The sequence below is a fragment of the Anolis carolinensis genome, chromosome 4, assembly GCF_035594765.1.
Source record: "Anolis carolinensis isolate JA03-04 chromosome 4, rAnoCar3.1.pri, whole genome shotgun sequence".
In the NCBI taxonomy this organism is placed as follows: Eukaryota; Metazoa; Chordata; class Lepidosauria; order Squamata; family Dactyloidae; genus Anolis; species Anolis carolinensis.
In genome coordinates, this window is record NC_085844.1 from 26552649 (window position 1) to 26572288 (window position 19640).

The 19640-nt window shown below is 38.4% G+C and overlaps 1 protein-coding gene across 19 annotated transcripts in view; it reads right to left on the reverse strand.

Annotated features, from left to right (window-relative positions):
• rims2 (regulating synaptic membrane exocytosis 2) overlaps nt 1-19640 on the reverse strand; it is a 434045-nt gene that overhangs the window by 292174 nt on the left and 122231 nt on the right. The window contains exon 1 of one of the 19 annotated variants that reach the window (XM_062980115.1): nt 3605-4183. The exons of 17 other annotated variants lie outside the window; for them this stretch is intronic. In XM_062980115.1, the coding sequence (XP_062836185.1) occupies nt 3605-3726 (122 nt within the window). In that variant the 5' untranslated portion in view covers nt 3727-4183. Of the gene's footprint in view, nt 1-3604; nt 4184-19640 lie in introns of those variants that run through there. One more of the 19 variants, XM_062980116.1, reaches the window with a different exon arrangement.

Sequence of the window (19640 nt, forward strand, 5' to 3'; positions counted from 1 at the left end):
TATTATATGTAATATAGAACATATAATTAATATTATTATATTGTATTATTATTAGTATTATATTGTATAACATTATAATATTTTATCAATATTATATGTATATACAATATATTATATTATTAAAACTGATATAAGAATATTATATTATAAAACTGAGGGCGGGGGCCAGGTAAATAACCTTGGAGGGCCGCATCCGGCCCCCGGGCCTTAGTTTGGGGACCCCTGCTCTAAACCATTAGTTGTCTTATGCCCCTCAGTGGTCAAGATTAACAAAAATTGCCTGCTCATGTTAACAGCAACAATTAAACAAAAAGATGAGAGAGAAAGCTGTTCTAGACAATAAAAGGTTTATGTTTACATCCTAAAAGAATAAGAAATTAGGCCAAATGCAAATGGCAAAACCAGGAGTTATATTGTTCCCAACAGTTAGTAGCAATTTTTATTGCTAAAAGAAAATCCTTACACAATGAGAATATGCCCAAAGCATTTTTGAACTCTACTGCAGTTAAAGAATACAGCTACAATAGAGCTTTTAGTATTGTTAAATTTAGCTTCAAAGGATAGCAAATAAAAAGCCAAATAAATGTCGCCAAATGAAGAGTTTTTCATAAAACAGAAAACCAAGTTCATTTGATGCCTTGAGTAACTTAATTTTACCATGTTAAAGACCGAATAGGACAAAACTGACAGAACAATAACATTTCAGTGAATCATTCTTTATGCTAATCTAAAATCCGTGCCAAGCTAAATTAATATTTAGCACATATTTAGAGCAAATTCGTATATATGTATACATGGATTTCTCTTGTCATCAGCTTTTATTTCAACAGCAACAGAACAGACCGAAAAAGGGAATTTACTCTGTATACCAGCAAAAAGAAAAGGAGGGGGGGGGGTTTCTAACAAGAGAATTGCATAATGAAATATGAGGACCAAAATAAATGGTATATGCAGCCAGATGCTGATTAGCATAATGTACCGTACGCAATAGCTCTGGGCATGTGTGCTAAATTGTGCTGCTTCAGCAAGATGGAGTCAGGAATGGCAGGAAAGTGACACATGCTCGGGAGTGCAAAGCATACCACAACAGGCAGGCAGGCAGCACAATATGCAGCAGCAGCATTGCAGCGTGGTTAGTGGAAGCAAAAGGATTAGCATATAAACAGGAAGCTCCAGTTAAATATACAGCTAATAAAAAAGAACCACTCAGTAAGCTTTCTAAAGTGGAGGAGAGCCAATGTTGTCAATGTTGTTGTTAGTATGTGGTGCATATGAGATATAAAAACGTGTTCAGAACTATTAAAGAAACAGCACATTCAAGGAATATAGAATATTATGCTACGTTGGTATCATGAAACAAAAATGCTGGCCATATTTATTTTTTTTTGCATGGACGTTTGGTTTTCAGGACATACGAGAAAACTGCATAAACTCTGTAGCATAATGTTCTAAATACTAATAATATCAGAACTGCTAAGGAATGTCTTAGGCTTAACAACAACAATAAAACTAATTTTACTTCCATTGTACAATATGAACAGAAATCATGACTGGCTTAAAATGTTTTGTTTTTTTCTGGTGTTTTGTTTCTTTTTTTGAAAAGCAAGCATGTCTCTAATTAAGTTTTGAATAAAACAATGACTAGCAGCCCAATCATATGCATATTCCCTTGGATGTAAGTCCTATGATGGCAAATGAGGCTGTGCCCAATTAAGTGCACATAGGATCGCAGCCTTGATAGTCTATGAGAAGAGGAAAATGATCAAAAATTATGGTGATAGTATCAAAGAAGAGTAGAAATACAGGAACAAGCCATAAATAAATTCTACCAGTTATAATTGCTAATAATATAAAAACTGAAATAACCAGCTCTTTTCACAGATCTCTACATATGTAGGTCTTTAAGAATTTGCAGCACAGACATGGCTTAGACTATTTTGAATGCCATATACACTGTAAAGCCCGCAATAGAAAATTCATCCCAAAAGCCCACTAACATGGAAAAACAGCTCAGGATTCTCTGAAGAAGTGAAACAATCCTCAGTCTACATTATAAAACCATGTTCTAGGATGCTATTTTCCCATTTACCATTCCCATAGATTGTTAATATCTAAGGCATACTAAATGCAGCATAAGATTTACAAGAACAACAACCAGAGAAAATAAATCTCTGTTCTTGCAAAAAGCAAGATGCAGTGTTCTGAGTGGGAAGCACACAGCAAACAGAATAGGCTAGATCTGTGCATGTCTGGGAACAGTAAGCTAGCCTGCAGGCCTTGCGCTATGTACTTGGGAGAGACACTGCTTTGCATGGATAAACGTTTTTATTTCCATTCTGACAAATATTAGAGTGATACTATTTTAAGGAAAAATATTACTTTAATGATTTTGTGAACCTCTAAATTGAGTTTTGTAGGTACACCATTCCTTAAACATGGTTGAATAGTTTTGAAAAGGTCACCAGCTTAATTATTGCTAATAATAATAATCTGCCAAAAATGAGGCAAAATTTGTAATAAAGCCCTTTAAATTATTGTTTGACTACTAAAATAGGAAAAGTTGAAAACAGCAGTAAATGTTGTTTATGATTAAGTCAATGAGATGTACTTTATGTTATTCGGGTGTGGGGAGGGACTGGGCCTTTTTTCAAAGACCGATTGGGATGGATGATAGAGAGATAGAAGCTTTTACTATCTTTGCTATATTTTCTATTAAATTTCTGTAAATGCATGGACATTGATTTCAAAATTGCTATCTTTCTTGGTCCATCTTAACAAAGATTTCAACTAAATATCTTTATTTCTCCCCATAAATACTAAATAATTATTAAAAGTTCTAAATGTCACTTGTGCAGGGAATGCCTACGGATTAAATGCCACAAAAGATACCTATTAGTGTAAAATGGAGGACAGGTTTAAATACATGTAAGAAACTGGATGCAATTAACAAGCATTCACTGTAATTAACAAAAGTCTCATCACGGAAAAACAATGGCAACCTATAATTAAATCATGCTTAAAAGTGGTTGACCTGCTGTAAAGCATCAGCTAATCATTCATAATTTGTCTACCTAATAAGATTATTGAAAAGTGCTAAGCACAGAAAGGCACCCCCCCCCCCAATACAGGAGAGGGAGAGGGAAGATATGTCTTCTGCAGATTTTAAAAACTGTGTGCAGGACTGCACTTTACACTCTACAGCAAATTATTTATGGCCAAGTAGTCACAATCTTGTGCACTGCCATATTCAAAGAGCAATTATTTTGCTTCACAAACATTCTTATGAATATTTCATAAGCCTGTGGATTCCATACTTATTGTTACTTATGTGTTCATGCTAGCTAAAGTGTTTCAGAACGTACCCACACTGCATGTTTTATATTCTTATTGCAGTAATGCAGTCATTTAATTCAGGAAGAACACGTTTAATTTTAATGCCTTACACAAAGCAACAGATGACCAATAGAAGACTCATTATCATTATGAATATCTTAACGATTCAAGGACTGCTTGTGTGGGAATACTGATGGAAAAGCAAGCTCATGCACATGCTGTTGTCATGAAGACTCTGATGCTGAAAGGGAAAAGATACAGTCCTACTTACCTAGCATTATCCAACGTTTGTGCAAAAAGATCATTTTGTAAAATATTTGGAGGAGATGAGAAAACCCCATGGAAATGAGACAACACAGAATTGCAGACCTGGCGCAATGTGTCAAATTGCATTTTTCTCTCTTCCCTTCTAGTCCTTCTTACCACCTGTGCAAAAAAATCATCTGTTTTGCAGTCACCATCGAATGCAGATATGCCAATCAAGTTCCATATTTCTCCTGATCCCGATAAAAACTGTGACTAAATGAGCAGGAGCAGGAGTTGGCAGTTAATGGTACAGTCATTATTCTTCTAATTCTGTCGTGGAAGATTTAGCACCCGTACTGCTTTCTCCTTACTGTCGCAAGAAATCCAAACAGCAGCGATCTTTTTGGGCATCCCCAGCTGAAGTGTGATGCTGTACTGCTTCCATGTACTCTGCTCATATTTCTCTAAGCCTCTTAAAAACATACACTGTATAGATGCTGTCGTCAGGAGTTTCAGCACATCTGGATGCCAGAAATAAAATCTCAGAAGTAATAAAAACGAGGACAAGGCATCCTCACACAGTTACTACTGCCTGAGAGGAGGAGGAGGAGGAGGAGGAGGAGGAGGAGGAGGAGGAGGAGGAGGAGGGCGAAGAGAGGGATTTCTGCAGCTTCTCCTCCTCCTTTCCTCCCCTGTAAAAATGACTAACACCAATGACAGTGAACATAGGTCTCTCTTCCCCCCACCCTTGCGGAATTTGAAGGCAGCAGCACAGGGCAGAAAGACCCCTCTAAAAATAGTATGCATATTCTTTAAATGATCGCATGCAGCAAGGAAAATGTAACAAAAGGGCTTTTGTCTCTGCTGTTTTGAAAAGCTGTATCATATCTTGCATAAGATAAAAGGTAATTCTATCCTTTGCCAGTTTAATTTATTCTCCATGTACACCTACAGAGAACAACATACAGCACATACCTGACTATTGTTCTATTACATTGCACATATTAAACATTGGTTAGATTTCATTATACATTTGGAACATCTTTTAAAACAATCTGCTATTTAAGTATGCAGTGAGCATTAAAGCAAAAGGGACATGCAAAAAGAAACCCCTGCACCAGCTTTGAAGGTTTACTGCATTCTATTCAGTAAAATGTGAGCAGAAATCAAACCAATGAAATATTCTGTACCCATCTTCCTCTCAGCAAAACAGGATTGTAGACCTATCACTCTAATACATGTACAGTGCAGCAAGAACGTGGCTTTCCTGCAAGACTCTTCATCTAATGGAACACAGTTTAAGGTTTCACAGTGTGCTGTGAAAAGCAGATAAAACCTAAATTACAACCATTCATGAATACAAATCATCGTCACACTGTCAGTCCTATTCTGTTGGGGAAAATTGCTGTTGAAAAGGACAGAGCATCCTTAAAATATGCAATTTTCAATATATAGCATTTATATCATATCAATCGCTTACAAATTTCCCATGGAAAATAAAATACAATGAGGGCTATTAGTAAAGCACATGCAATGAAAGAGGGTATCGCCCCTAAGGAATAGGAAAGGAACAAGTTTCCAGCTAATTAAAGAAGTGCATTGATAGGCTCAGAAGAGAACCCCTACAGTGCCAAATGGATTATGGTCACGGCGCTCTGTTTCAGAGGGAAGTAGAGAAAAATGGAGGAAATGGGGGAGAAAGAGGCAAACACCGGTCATGGGAAAGAAAGTATTCCACACCAACATGTTAAATCTCCATTCCAATCCATTTTGAAAGCTCTATCTGTTATAACTTTTTATTTTTATTAAAGAACAAAGGTATTACCAACATTTTTAGCTGTATGCACCAATGAGGCAAGCATACTGCTAGAAAATGTCTGCTATACCCTTGTTCTTTAATCCTTAGTTTTTGCAAGACTAAGGTTCATTTAAAGATATGACTGTTGTAATGGATCAGTACCACATTCTAGTCAAGCTTTATTTTATCATAATCGTACTGAAATTAGGCAGTGTTAATGCATGACGCTGTACCTGATGCTATTATGAATCAGACCACAAGGCACTACATGTGCCTAGTAGCTTCATTTTCTTATGTATGAAAAAGTGAATATTTGATTAAATTACATTTAGTCAAAATGCAAGAGGAATCAGGAGGAATCCAATTATGGGCTGGAAAACACGTATTTAAAAGGTGCCTTTTAAACTCGATTTCTCCTGAAAAAAGCACACCTTTCCATGCCTGTGTATTCCTGCAGGCATTGAAAACATGTGCTTTCTTTCTCTTCCCCCCTGTAGACTCTCTCAGTGCCCCTGAATTCCCTCTCAGCTTACCAGAGGAAGGCTTTGATACAGGCCTGGAGCCTTTTTCCCTCTCCCTGAAAGAGCCATATGGGGGCCTTGGAGGAGAAATCCCCTCTCCCCTGCCAAAGCCCTCTTTCGGCTCTTCCAAGGGAGATAGGGAGGGAGAGAATAATAATAATGATATATAATAAAACTTTATTTGTATTCCGCCCTATCTCCCAAGGGGAAGAAGACTTCAGGTCTCAAATGGAGCCCTCCTCTGGTAAATTGCATCTCCACCAATAGACCAACTTGGACACTGTGGTCAGCAAAGGAGGCCCTGCTTTCGGTCCTACCCCGTCTCAAGTACGGCTGGTGAGAAAGAGAGAAAGGCCTTTCTCCATGATCACCCACCACCTCTGAAACTGCCTCCCTAAAGAAAAAAGGCCCCCTTCTCTCCTTTAAAAAGCAATTAAAACTGATATCTGCACTCTAGCATACGGAGAGGAGGAGGACTAGACCATTATATTCAACCAATATACCTCCGATCTAAACTGTTATTGCTATTCTGGCTCGTAGGCTCTGCTGGCCCCTTTTACACCACCAGCTACACAATTTAATTTTAAAGACTATTTTAAATGAATTTCTACCAGGTTCTGTAAATTGATATTTATGTTTTATGGTATATATTTAATTTAGTTTGCCTTTTTGCATATTGGAATTCACCCTGAGTCTCTTTGGGGAGATAGGACGGAATAGAAATAGTTATTATAATAATAATAATTATTATTAAATTGAGAGGGAAATGGGGGAGGGGAGGGAGAGGCTGTAAGTGCCCCTTCCCCACCTCTGATGATCCGAGATCAGCAGGGGTGGAGTATCTGGACACCACCCATACAAAAGCATGGGGTTTAGGCCAGCTGTGTGGCCTCAGTTCCAAGAGAAAATGGGATTTAAAATCCCAATTCCTCTCAGAGTTTTGCTTCTCCTCCCATGACTTTTAATCAGAATGCTAATTGTCCACGACTCTTTCCACATGCCTTCAAATATTAGAGTTTCATCTTCTGGCACTATCAGAACGTATAATCACTAAACAGCTTTTTGAACAAACATTTATTTTGTGAATATAAGGTCCGAGAGGACTGGAGAAAAATATGAAGAAAAAATAGCCCCTGTATACCTTCATCACTTGCATAGGTGGTCTGGGAGATTTAGGAAGGTACAACTGGGTAGTCCATTCACTGTGAGCAACACATGGACTCCAAGGCCACACTGTCCACCTTGATTTACACAATATTGGATATTTGGGTCCATAGAAAAGCTTTTCTCCTAAATATCAAGGAAACCACTATACCTCCATATTCTTCATTTTAGAGAAAATAAAGATGACTTCAATGACCACGGAGACTATATTCTGACAGCCTCTGGGGTCATTGTACCAACTCCTCAGTTTTTATCCATGTAACATCTTAGAACAAGTCCTTGAATATTTTAGCATAACTATGTCCAGATACGTGAGATGGTATTGGCAGTGCAAGCACTGCAATTTCACATCTCTCCAGAATCTCCATCAAAATATTTACTGTCACTGGTTTGTTGCTTTAGATAAAGGGTCCATGAATATAGATAGACTTTATATCAGGCAGATCTAGGAAAAAGCACTGCACTAAAAAATTTCCTACTTGTATTTTGACATGCTTCAGGAATATTTTTTTTCTAGTAAAACCAAAACAAAAACAAAAACAAAATATTTTAGAGCTAACTCAGAGTTTGGCAAATGATGCCTAATCAGATGAAATCACCACTTTTGTATTTGAGGGAACAAAAGTTTAACAACTTTTGATAATCATCCCCTGCTCTCTGTCCCACAGCCTTATAGCTCTGGTTCTTTTAATTGTTAGTTTCTTGCACTGAAGCAATGCTTCAGGCATACTTCTCTATATATCGCAAATGCTCATGTTAATAAAACCTGCCCCCGAGTTATACAACGTCCTGTATAACTCGAAGGCAGGTTTCGGAGCCAAAACTATGGATTTTGATATAACTCATTGATAACTTGGGAGTCACTGTGCAGAGAGGGGGAAACACCGATGCCAAAGAAAGACGACAGATGGCCCTGGCCACTGTTGCCATTTCCCCGCCCAGGCATTCGAAAAGACCAAAGTGGCACCTGTTGTATGCTGTATGTGTATGTGTTAAATGTGTTTGTCAAGTGTTTTGATATGGATGATGGGCTAAACATAAAACATACTACCAAAGTGGCACCAGGCATTCAAAAAAAAAAAAACCAAAGTGGTACCATAGAGAGTAATGGTGGTGGATGCTTGTTTTAGGCTCTCCTGGGATAGACTAAGCTCTTGCCTTTCACCACTGGCTCCTTTTTGGCAAGAACTAAGTTACAGTACCCACATTGACCTGTGGATAAAGCCACCTTGGTTTTTTTAGTTAATTTTTTGACTAAAATTTCTTGACTTATACATGAGTATATGGGGACTTTGCCATCCAATCATATGCATGTAATTAACTAGTAAGGTAAGGTAAAGGTTTCCCCTGACATTAAGTCCAGACATGTCTGACTCTGGGGGTTGGTGCTCATCTCCATTTCTAAGCCGAAGAGCCGGCATTGTCCATAGACACCTCCAAGGTCATGTCGCCGGCATGACTGCATGGAGCGCCGTTACCTTCCCGCCAGAGCAGTACCTATTGATCTACTCACATTGGCATGTTTTCAAACTGCTAGGTTGGCAGGAGCTGGAGCTAACAGCAGCCGCTCACGCCGCTCCCGGGCTTTAACGCACTTCGCCACCAGGGCTCCTAAGTAACTAGTAGTGGAGAAGAATAAAGAAAGAGCACTAGATCTACAGTCTAAGTTGAAAGTAATTCAATCCTTTGGATAAGCAGAGAACAAACTAATATCCTTTAGGGAAGCAGTTGCTGAAAGTTAGATCCAGGAAAAGGATCATTGCACTCTTGGGTGCTTATTTAGGACTTGAGTCATCAGGTAAGGGATCTTTGAATAAAAATATAGTACCCGTAAGATGAGGGATATTTCACCATCTAGATCAGTTATGTTTGATTAATAGCCATTTCAAAGAAACTCATTCTGGTGACTATCATTTGCATCACTTAACTAGAAATCCCAATGATTGAACTTGGCATCTTTGAAGTACAAACATTGGTTTTGTCACTGCATATTCCTCTGCAACGGTGGACCACTTGTAATTCAGAAGAAGTCAACCTAGGTAAATTTGTTAATGCTCAGAAGCAGCCATTGAATGTCTTTTGTACGTTTTCATTATTATTTTTACAATTTGAGTCATTAGTTGGTGAAATATTTTTACAAAAATCCAGATGCAACTTTATATCTATTGCATCGTATTGGTTTATGTATATGCTACATTTTCTCCAAAGCTAAGAATCAAGCCATTTTACTTTGAACTGGATTATATGGCAGTGTAGAAGGGGCCTCTTTCTCTTCATAATAATTGGGAGTGAGATAACAATGGCTGGTTCTACACTGCCATATAAAATCTAGATTATATGGCAATGTAGACTCACATAAACAAGTTCAATGCAGATAATGTGGAATATCTGCCTTGATAATCTGGATTATATAGCAGTGTAGAAGGGGCTTAGAATGGGGCCTAGAGAGAAATTCCCAAACCCAATAAGGGAAAGCAATACTCTCACTCTCATCGAACCTATTCTCTCAACATCAGTGTGGCACAGAGGTAATTTCCTCCTTCCACATCAGCAATCTTGTTTATGACCCACTGGAAAAATAGCAAAGTTTTATCTCAGCAGTATAGACTAGGACTGAGGAGGAGGAAGACAGATAATATGTGCATGTATAAGCTGCCTATCCAATACTACACGAGGCCCTTAGGTATAGACATTCTAGGAGGCCCTGAAGTAAATGGGCAGTACTTGTCATGCTTTTCACAAACTAGGAAATCAATCTGACAATGCAGACTTGAATTTCTGCAATAAATAACAAAATCCATAATGCTTCTAAATTAGGAACTTATTACTAGAACCACTAAAAGGGCAGTCTATGCAGTAATTATGAAAAGAAATGAAGTAACTCACTGAGGAGGTAACCCTGTCTCTCATGCCTCTGCAATGATTTGTTCATACAGTTCACAGAGTCACCAAAAAAACAATGCCACATCCATACTGGTATGATCTTTGATAGGTCACCCACCTACCATGATATGAGTCATACTTAGAATCTTTTAGGAATGTTGGCATCATGGCCTTGACAGAGCGGCATCTGCCATGTAGGCAAGCTGCCAAAGATAGCTTATTAACTGCAAACTGTGCCCTGATATAAGCACTAAGAGATTCCATCTAACTAGCAAAAATGCCTTAAGAGATATTACTGAAGAGATGAAGATTCCACTGAGCAGGAATCTCCTCTATCCTCCTACTTGTCATAGCTGGCTAAGCAATCAATTTTACTGGAATGAATGGGTACTTGCTGAGGAGTGCATCTACAATATCCTTTTGGTTTACTGTATTTTTGCCTTTAAAATGTCAATCACATATCTTCTTTGTTCTTTATTTCTTATTGCAAAACTAATTAAAGCATACATCACCAATGCTGCATCATTTGCCATATTTGCCCCCAAGCAGTTAAAGAGTATTTTTAAACACAGTGTGACATCAAAACACGTTATCCAATAACCATGGGACTCAAATGGGTGATAGAAACAGTTTGATTTTAGTCTCTGCACTACCAGGTTACACTTCAGGCTTGTGATGAGATCACAATAACTGATCACACAATGCTCCCTGCTCAGCTCACCTTGCATGGCCATGGCCATGCATGGTGCCCACCTCCTCAGGTCAAGTTTGTAAATCAATTTACATTCTTTTAAGCATACACACAAACAAAACATCTTTTAAAAAATTTAGCCAGGAAAAGAACCATGTTTTGGTGAGAACTCGTTCCACTCACTATTAACTCCTTGCCTTATTAGAATAGCTAAGACAGCCACATGCCTAAAAGTTCTGATTTTCTGTAAAACCACAGCCTAATAGGTAAGGGTTTTTAACAGATCAAAGCCCAAAGAAACATATTGCAATCAAACCTTCATGGATGCTATGTGTCAAGATCACAGCACCTACAGAAACTCAATTCAAATTTCAGAGAATTCACAGACCTCTTTCAAATAAAATACTTATTCTTATAAAAGAAACACAACCAGATATGCTTTACTGCACAGTTGGTCCTCTGTTCACATGGACTCTATATCCATAGATTCAATCATTCACAGCTTGAAAATATGCGAAATAAATTCCCAAAAGCAACTTAAATTCAGCCATTTTACATCAGAGATAACACTTTATTTATTCCACTGTATAATGGGACTTGAGCATCCAATGAATTTTAATATCACAGGGTTGTTGTATGTCTTTCGTGCTGTGTGGTCATATTCCAGAAGTATTCTCTCCTGACGTTTCGCCCACATCTATGGCAGGCATCCTCAGAGCCTGTGTGGCATGGATAAACTAGGCAAGGAAAGGAAAAAATATATATCTGTGGAGAGTCCAGGGTGTGGCAAGAGTCCTTTGTCACTGGGAAGCCAGCAGTAATGTTTCAGTTAATCCTTTGTTCAGTCATTAGCACCCTTGGGTCTCCTCTGCCCTCAGAGTGTTGCTTCCCATCTACTGTTATGATTTTAGAGTTTTTTTAAATACTGGTAGCCAGATTTTGTTCAGTTTCATGGTTTCCTCCTTTCTGTTGAAGTTGTCCACATGCTTGTGGATTTCAATGGCTTCTCTGTGTAGTCTGACATGATAGTTGTTGGAGTGGTCCAGCATTTGGAATCCACAGGAATGCTGGGTGAGGGGAGTATGTCCTGGAACCAAACCCCAAGAGATATCAAGAGCTCACTGCACACTGCATTCCTGCACCTCCATGAAGTATAATACCAACATCTAACTATGCTTTGGTGTTGATTTTTCAGAGTGACAACATAATACGTAGTTATAGTACATAATTCTTGCGATTTAGTGAATGATGCTATATAATCTAAACCCTGGAGATTCTCATTGGGCTGAGATGAAGTCAGAAGCTGGCCATATATATCCCTCCCTGTTCTCCTGGCAGGGAGCCTGGGAAATCTTATGTTTCTTATAATTATGTATATTTTGAAGGGCCTCATTTTAGTAGCACACAAATGATCACCAATAAAGTGTCAGTTGACATAGCTAGGGTGGATATGCTGCTTTCACCACTCGAGATCCCAAAGCAACCTTATTTTTAAAAAGTAGAATATGGTCAGTGGAGCAGCTGAGCAGACATGTATGGGCATTCATTTCATTGTTTTAACATTTTAAATCATGCTAGGAATGCAGATGTGGCTATAAATCATAGAATGGTTATGACCAACCCAAAGTGAAATATTAGTTATGTGTTTCACAAATGAAATGACATACATCACCATCGAAAAAAGTCCTTCCAGAAGACCGCAAAACTTAAAAGACTTAGAAGCTATTCTAAATTCTTGACCAAATAGCAATCTATTTTTTTTTATCTGGAATGGTGTCTTCTTCCACTAAACATAAAAATTCAGAAAGGATTCACATAGTATAGTAAGTGGGGAAGGGGACACTTGCCAAGCTACTGTAGCTAGATCAGTCCTAACAATTTTGATTATCAATGGGTTGGGAAATGTCACAGCTTTTACATCCTTCACATCCAAAACATGGCTTGTATCATGATCTGTTTAGATATTCTTAAGAATTTCAGACTGCACCAATAGAATTACTTAAATATCCCTTAAGTTTCTAAATGGAGACATTTCAAAATTCACCTTACCTATTGTACTTCATCTGTGACCATTTTAGCCACATTTATTTCCCATTTACCAATACATTTCTTTATCATCATATCTTCAAGTATCCACACAAATCCATGGCAATTATATTATTCTAGCACAAATGTCATAATATCATTTACACATTTTGAACCCTAGCAGATCAAACTCTCCCCCTCCCCCTTTGAGCTTTAGAACTATGCTTTGTGTTGTGCCAGCTTATCAGAGACTCAGTGTAACAATCATTACGGTATACAGAAATTTTCATTTCTTCTGAAAGGTTTTTGTATTGTGCTGAAAAAGTGGGATTTTTATTGTTTAAGAAAAATAACACTGATGTGTCATTTAGGTGGATATGCATGTATCTTGTTATTACATAAATCTCGCTCTACAAAGCACTTCACATCATGCTTGGATGATGCACACAGGCTTATAATTCCATAATAATAATTTCCCTTTTAGGAAAATGATTAACAAAATGTTCACGGGCTGGGCAGTGCAGGGGGGGATAATAGTTAGCAGGGAAGCTGGGAGACAGTGAATACATTATTGTGTTAACAGTAAACATTTCACATTCCTTGTTGTACAGTATGGGCCATCCATATAATGGTAAAACATCATTATTCAGCCATTCACTACATATAGGTAAAGGGCTACACTTGGAGGAACTATTTTACCTCTTCTATTTCACGCCAAGTCTGAATACTATTGATGAGGCACTACCTAAGTATGCCTATGGATTCAATAGATCTACATTAGTTAACAAGCGGATTTAAATATTTCATTAACAGAAAGATTTAGACATTCTTGACTTCTCTCCCTCCCTTCTGTTCTCTCATCCTGGCAACTTCTCAGTACCAAAATCACAGTACAAATGCTGGCTGCAATCATCCATACATTGAGCTACACTTGTGATAGAGTGGATGTGTGGTACCATGGGAGTGGTACCAGCTCTGCTTTAACTTATTGCAGCAGAACTCCAAAGAAAGGGAGTGCTCATGCTGATAATATGGCAAAAATCTATGATGACACTGTACTGTCCATCATCTCTATGGCCACAGCACTTGAAATCATGTCCATCCCAATGGTGGCTGGCTTGGTAATTGTATCAATAGCACTATGGCAACCTCAACCACGGACTCATTCTCTGAGAGGTATGGAATCCAAAGAAGAAGTCAACCGGCAACATCAAAATAATCAACAAAATGAAGACAGTGGCTGAGAAAAGTCTTTCTCTAGGAAGCTGCAGCAAAGAAGAATGAAATGTATGATCCAAGAATGAGCACTGAGACATTCTATGGTGCCACAGAAAGGGATTCAGCAATCTTCCCCCTAAGAAGCAGTAGCAACTTTGACCACTTACAGAGACTGGAAGGCCTAGCTTGTTCCTCAAAATGGAGAGATGAGTTTCTCAAATCAATCAAAATCTGGATGCCTCCTCCTCCTGCTACAAGGATTCATCTAGGAGAGACTGCATGATCTGGTACAAGGTATGGAGCATTCCAAAGTAACAAAGACAGTGATCTGACCTAGATCCTTCTTTATCCATCATCACCACCTCCTCCTCCTTCCCAGTCCTGTGCTTGGTTAGACCTCCAAATCAATAGAGCAAGCTGGTGTCAAAGATATATGAGATCAAGACTCCATATCAACAGATCGAACCTGAGCTGAGCAGAACTGTTATAAGAGCTGAGCAGAACTGTTAATAGCAAGGACTCTTGCAGCTTTCATTCAAAGGGTCACTACAAGTCGAAGCTGATTTGATTAATAGTTCTCCATAAGGTCCTGTAAGAGGTTTCAGGAGTTTTTGCTCATAAAACTCTATTGCATAAGTAATCAATTTTCTCTGCTAAAACATTCAGAAGCAGTTGTTTTTCTGAGCTTGAAATTTCAATTGATACTTGTTAAAAAATTAATGCACAGCCAATTTTTTTCTTAGTTTGATAAAAGGTACACCTGTAAATCACAGTAACTCTAAGGGCCTTTCTACACAGCTCTAAAACTCAGGCTAAAAAACAGATTAGTATAAAGCGTCCAGATGACGTTTCAGGCTAATCCGCTTAAAACTGGAGTAAACCGAATTTACTCAGTTTAATCCAGTTTTTTTTTTTAAAAAACCTGGGGTAACTTCCATGGTTAGGAATTGTAATACAAGATGTCTATTGGACTGGAAGTCTGGCTGCATATTTATCTTTATTTGTGACTAAGGACTTGCTTGGCTATACTCATTAACACTGAGAGTTTCTCTCTCTCTCCTTTCTCTCCTACCTTTGGCCGATATTTATCCCTTTCTCTGGATATCCTTTTTAATACAAGTCCTCTGACTAATATGAAGGCTTTTTCTTTTTCTCCAAAAATTCTTCTTGGCTCCACATTACAGGGGTGTTTTTTTTTGGCCCTATTGTATTCTACACAATATCACATTTTCACATTTGGTGGAATATGGGTGGAAATATACTCAGATGCAACCTGATCGAAAATAGGCAGGGTCAGTCTTTACTATTACTTGGTTGAGAGACCACCAATGAAAATCAGGTGCTGTGGACTATATTTCAGAGGAAAGAATTGGCAAAACTACTTCTGAGTATTCTTACCTTAAAAAAAAACCCCTATAAAATTAATGGGGTTGCCATAAGTCAGCAGATGACTTGAAGGAACACATCTGCACACACAAACAGCCAATTTGCTTCTATTAAAGATAGACAGCATATTAATTTCATTGTACTCATACACATATGTAATTGATTTAATTGTTACAATAAAATGTGATTATTGTAATTCACTCTAATTAGAGGGGCCTCCGGATAGCAATGTGAATTAGGTCACACTTTTTTTTGTGTACACAGCAGTTGACAAAAACAGAATGTGTTAAGGACCAATTATAGTTATTAAAGCAGAAGAGTGATGATTTCATAGAACTCCTTTTCTGTTCTACTTAATGAACACTTTAGCTTTTTTTTTTCAACCAAGAAAAACCTATGGAACAATAATCTAGTAAGGAATATCCACATGTGAGTTTGCAATTCTGCACCCAACTAGCTAGATGTTGGCTCCAGTGAACACAATGTGACTTACAAAATAAACATCCATAGAGTTTTTATGTTTTTTCTATTTATGCCGCTCCATTGCTGATTGCACGACAGTAATTTAATATCTGGTATTTCCTGGCTGTTATTGATTTGAGGTTTTTTTCTTTTAATGCTATTTTCTTTAAGTATTTTAACTGGAAATGCTTTTTATGGTTATAGATTATGGTTACACATAAACAGTATCTGACTCTTCTATGACTCTTTGGAATAAAATCATCATTTTTGTCTTCTGGTCCCAATCTACATGGCCTTCCATCCTGCTACTTATTCAAACATGTTTTACATATAAACTGGAATAGCTCAATGAGAAAAAAGTAGTTATATTATTCACAACTCCAAGCAATAAAACAGGGAAACCACTCTTTGAAAACTATTATAAAGTTGGATCTGGAAGATATTGCCTGTCTGGGTTGGCAACATAGAGTTATATGAACTATTGAGCTAGTTTAGTATAACGTAGAACCTTATAATGTTGGGTATTAACAAACACATTTCCCATTATTGATGTAGAGCTATAATTGGGGGGGGGGGGAATATATTTTCAATCAAAAGGTAGCAAGTCTGATCAAGTTTACATTTTGAATAATGCTGCAGTACTGCACTGTAATGAGATTTTTGAACAAAGATAATTTCCATCTAGGAAATATTGTATACCCAGCATGTGTGATAAAGATATGCCTTTATGCCACACATACATACACACACACACACACACACACACACACGTAAATGAAGCACGGGGGCACAATATCAGTAAGGACTTTCTATAGGCCCGGGCTGTGGCGCAAGCTGGTGAGCAGCCAGCTGCAGCCAGCTGAGACCAATCACTCTGAAGTCATGAGTTCAAGGCCAGCTCAGAGCCTGCATTTGTCTTTCTCTTTGTTCTATGTCAAGGTATTGAATGTTTGCCTTATATGTGTAATGTGATCGGCCCTGAGTCCCCTTCGGGGTGAGAAGGGCGGAATATAAACACTGTAAATAAATAATAGTAATAATAATAATAATAATAATAATATAGCCTACATATGAAGCTCAGTCTACATCAGGAATGACCATAATTTTCAGCACCAAGGACAGTGGTGGACAACTGCAGCAGATTCAGGGGCCTATATTTACTACCTCTGGGGACCACAGTACAGTGTTCCCTCACTTATCGCTGGGGTTAGGTTCCAGGACCACCCAGAATAAGTGAAAATCTGCGAAGTAGGGGCAATATATTTATTTTAATATTTATATATTATTTTAGTAGTTATACACTATTTTAAGTCTTTATCAACCAATTGTGTGTTAATATATCACCTCCTTCTCCTCCCGTTGCTGCTTGGGCTCCTTTTCTCTCCCTTTGGCTTCTCTTTCCTACCTTCCTTAGGCTGTAAATTGTAATTTTTATGATTTATAATAGTCTCTTAGAGTTTACTGAAAACCCGCAAAAGAGCGAATCCACGAAAAATGAACCGCGAAGTAGTGAGGGAACACTGTAACTATAAAATAAGTTCCCCAAAATGGGGGAAAGATACAAAATTGAAAATGATCAGACATTCACATGCTTTTTAAAAAATAGTGGGTTTTTGAGGCTGAATAGTATGAGTGGGGTGTTAACCAATTTAAAAGATGAATTCCTGCTTCTGGATACTTCCAAGGTAGCCCATTCGCCCTTTAATTTGAGCAGAAAGTGGAAATCAGGGGGGTTTCAACAGGTCAAGGGCTACAAAATCAGTGTTGGGGGCTTCTTGTGCCCCAGTGGTCTACAAACCCCTGTTCAAAGGATTTACTCATTGATATACCAATGGAAAAAGAGCAATCTCTGTTAGTGTCATAGACACATTCATCGATTAGAGAGATTTTGCTAACACTAAAATCAGTGGGGACAATTTGCAGTGGAAGGAGATTCAGGGCAACTTGTAAAGCCTTGGGATTAAGTAAATTCATTGAATATGATTGGGTATATGTAGGGTACACATAGGTTATACATATGTGATACATTTCATGCATGGAGCTCACATAATACCTCTCCCTACAATACTAACCTTTTTTTTCTTTCTGTAGTGCCAAGGGTACTGTGTTTTGTGAAGAGTTTTTATTAGAACAGTGAGAGAGGATCAATATATTTTATCACTTGGATTAAGCTAACATGTTTCAATATTCTTTTTTTATCTAGGAATAAATAACATTTCCAATATGTCTATATGAAAATCACAACCACACATTTCCTATGCATAGAATGTCACCGAATACCCAAGAGCACTATCCATCTGTTAAGATGGATTTTTGCCTGCTTCAGGATTGGAAAGCTCTTGCTCAGGTTATAGATGGGAGGCACAATGGTTTGCCATAAATGTTCCAGCTTTGAAACAGTAGAAACACTGTCACAGACAGAACGCCACCAGATAAGATTCAACACAGTTTATTAAAGATACAGAACCAAAAGATGCCCGTAAAAAGCAAAGGGCTAGGCAAACACTCGCCTTCAATATAAAAAGTCACTCAAAAATGGTTCAAAAGAATAACCGGATTAAACGAGAGTTTAATCCGGGTTAGACCAAAAATGCTTACTTCAGCCTGGCACTTTAAACAAACAAAAACTGGTAAACAAAGATTCAATAAAACATAAATTCTGGCAGCAGATTCCTCTCTGCTACTCAGCAGCTGTGGTTGAGTAACTAAGTTGTTACTCCTCCGTGCAGCGGGCGAACTCCGGGTCCAAACACATCAATCAGGGTTGCAGCGGTCAGCGGGGTCCCAATCCGGTCCGAGGTCGATAGCCAGGTACAGATGTCTTCGGTTCACCAATTCCACCGAAGGCCACAGAAAGGGTAGTCCGAGGTCGTGGTCAGTCAGTCAGTCCAACGTCAATCCAGAATAGGCAATTAATGTCCGTCAAGAAGACGACGGAGGTCCAAGGTATTCAGCAAACGAAACACACCCGTCTTCAGGAAATTCCCAACAAGAGCCCAAGCGTTCGTCCAGATTACCTTGCCCAACGCAATTAGCCCTGGATTCAAGACCCCATTTTATGCCAGTTACAACTCCTCATCGCTATCAGCTGTTACCCTAATTCCAGGTGCCTCATCATCATCATCCTCATCAGAGCTAAAACATCTTTGACTACGCCCCACAGCATCCCCAGCTGTGGATCCCGTTCCATCCCTCCAGCTCGTCCACGGGTCCGATCCTGCAACCCGCCAGTCGCTTCCCATGCTATCATTACCAGGAACACCCAAATCCTCCCTCACACGAGTCCATTCCATGTCATCCTCTTCTGAGCTAACCACCTCTTCCTCCATTCTCTCGGTAAAACCCTCAAAGGAGTCTTCGTCAGTTGATTCTGCAAAGATATCCCGCAGCCGTTTCCTCTCTCGCTCCTCAAGAGAGTCTGACTCTCGAGGAGTCTTACGACCACGTCTCCCAGTATTAGAGCCATAAGGCTCAACCATAACAAACACTGTCCCATTTACTAAGCCAAAACACCGTATTTCTTTATTTGTGTATCACAACTTCAACTTAAACCACAAGTATATGACCAATTTTAACTAGTCTCCTAATAGTATTTATTTTTATGACATATCTTTGGTTTGGTGAGCACTTTTTAATGCCATATGATACCCGGAAGATCCTATGAAGATATGTGGGAAGATATCTCTTTAGAAATAAAATAAAGTTATTTTACCAATCTAAATGTATCCCACATCTGGCCTATCACCGCTACTCTGGTATTCCTGTCTTTTCTTTTACATACTTTTGAATACATATATCACTTCAATGTATCCAAAAATTCACTGCTAGCATTAAATCAATTTAAATACTAGCAGTGAAATGGGGATGAAAAGATCTGCATTTGAAGCAATTTAATACTGATATGTAGAACAAG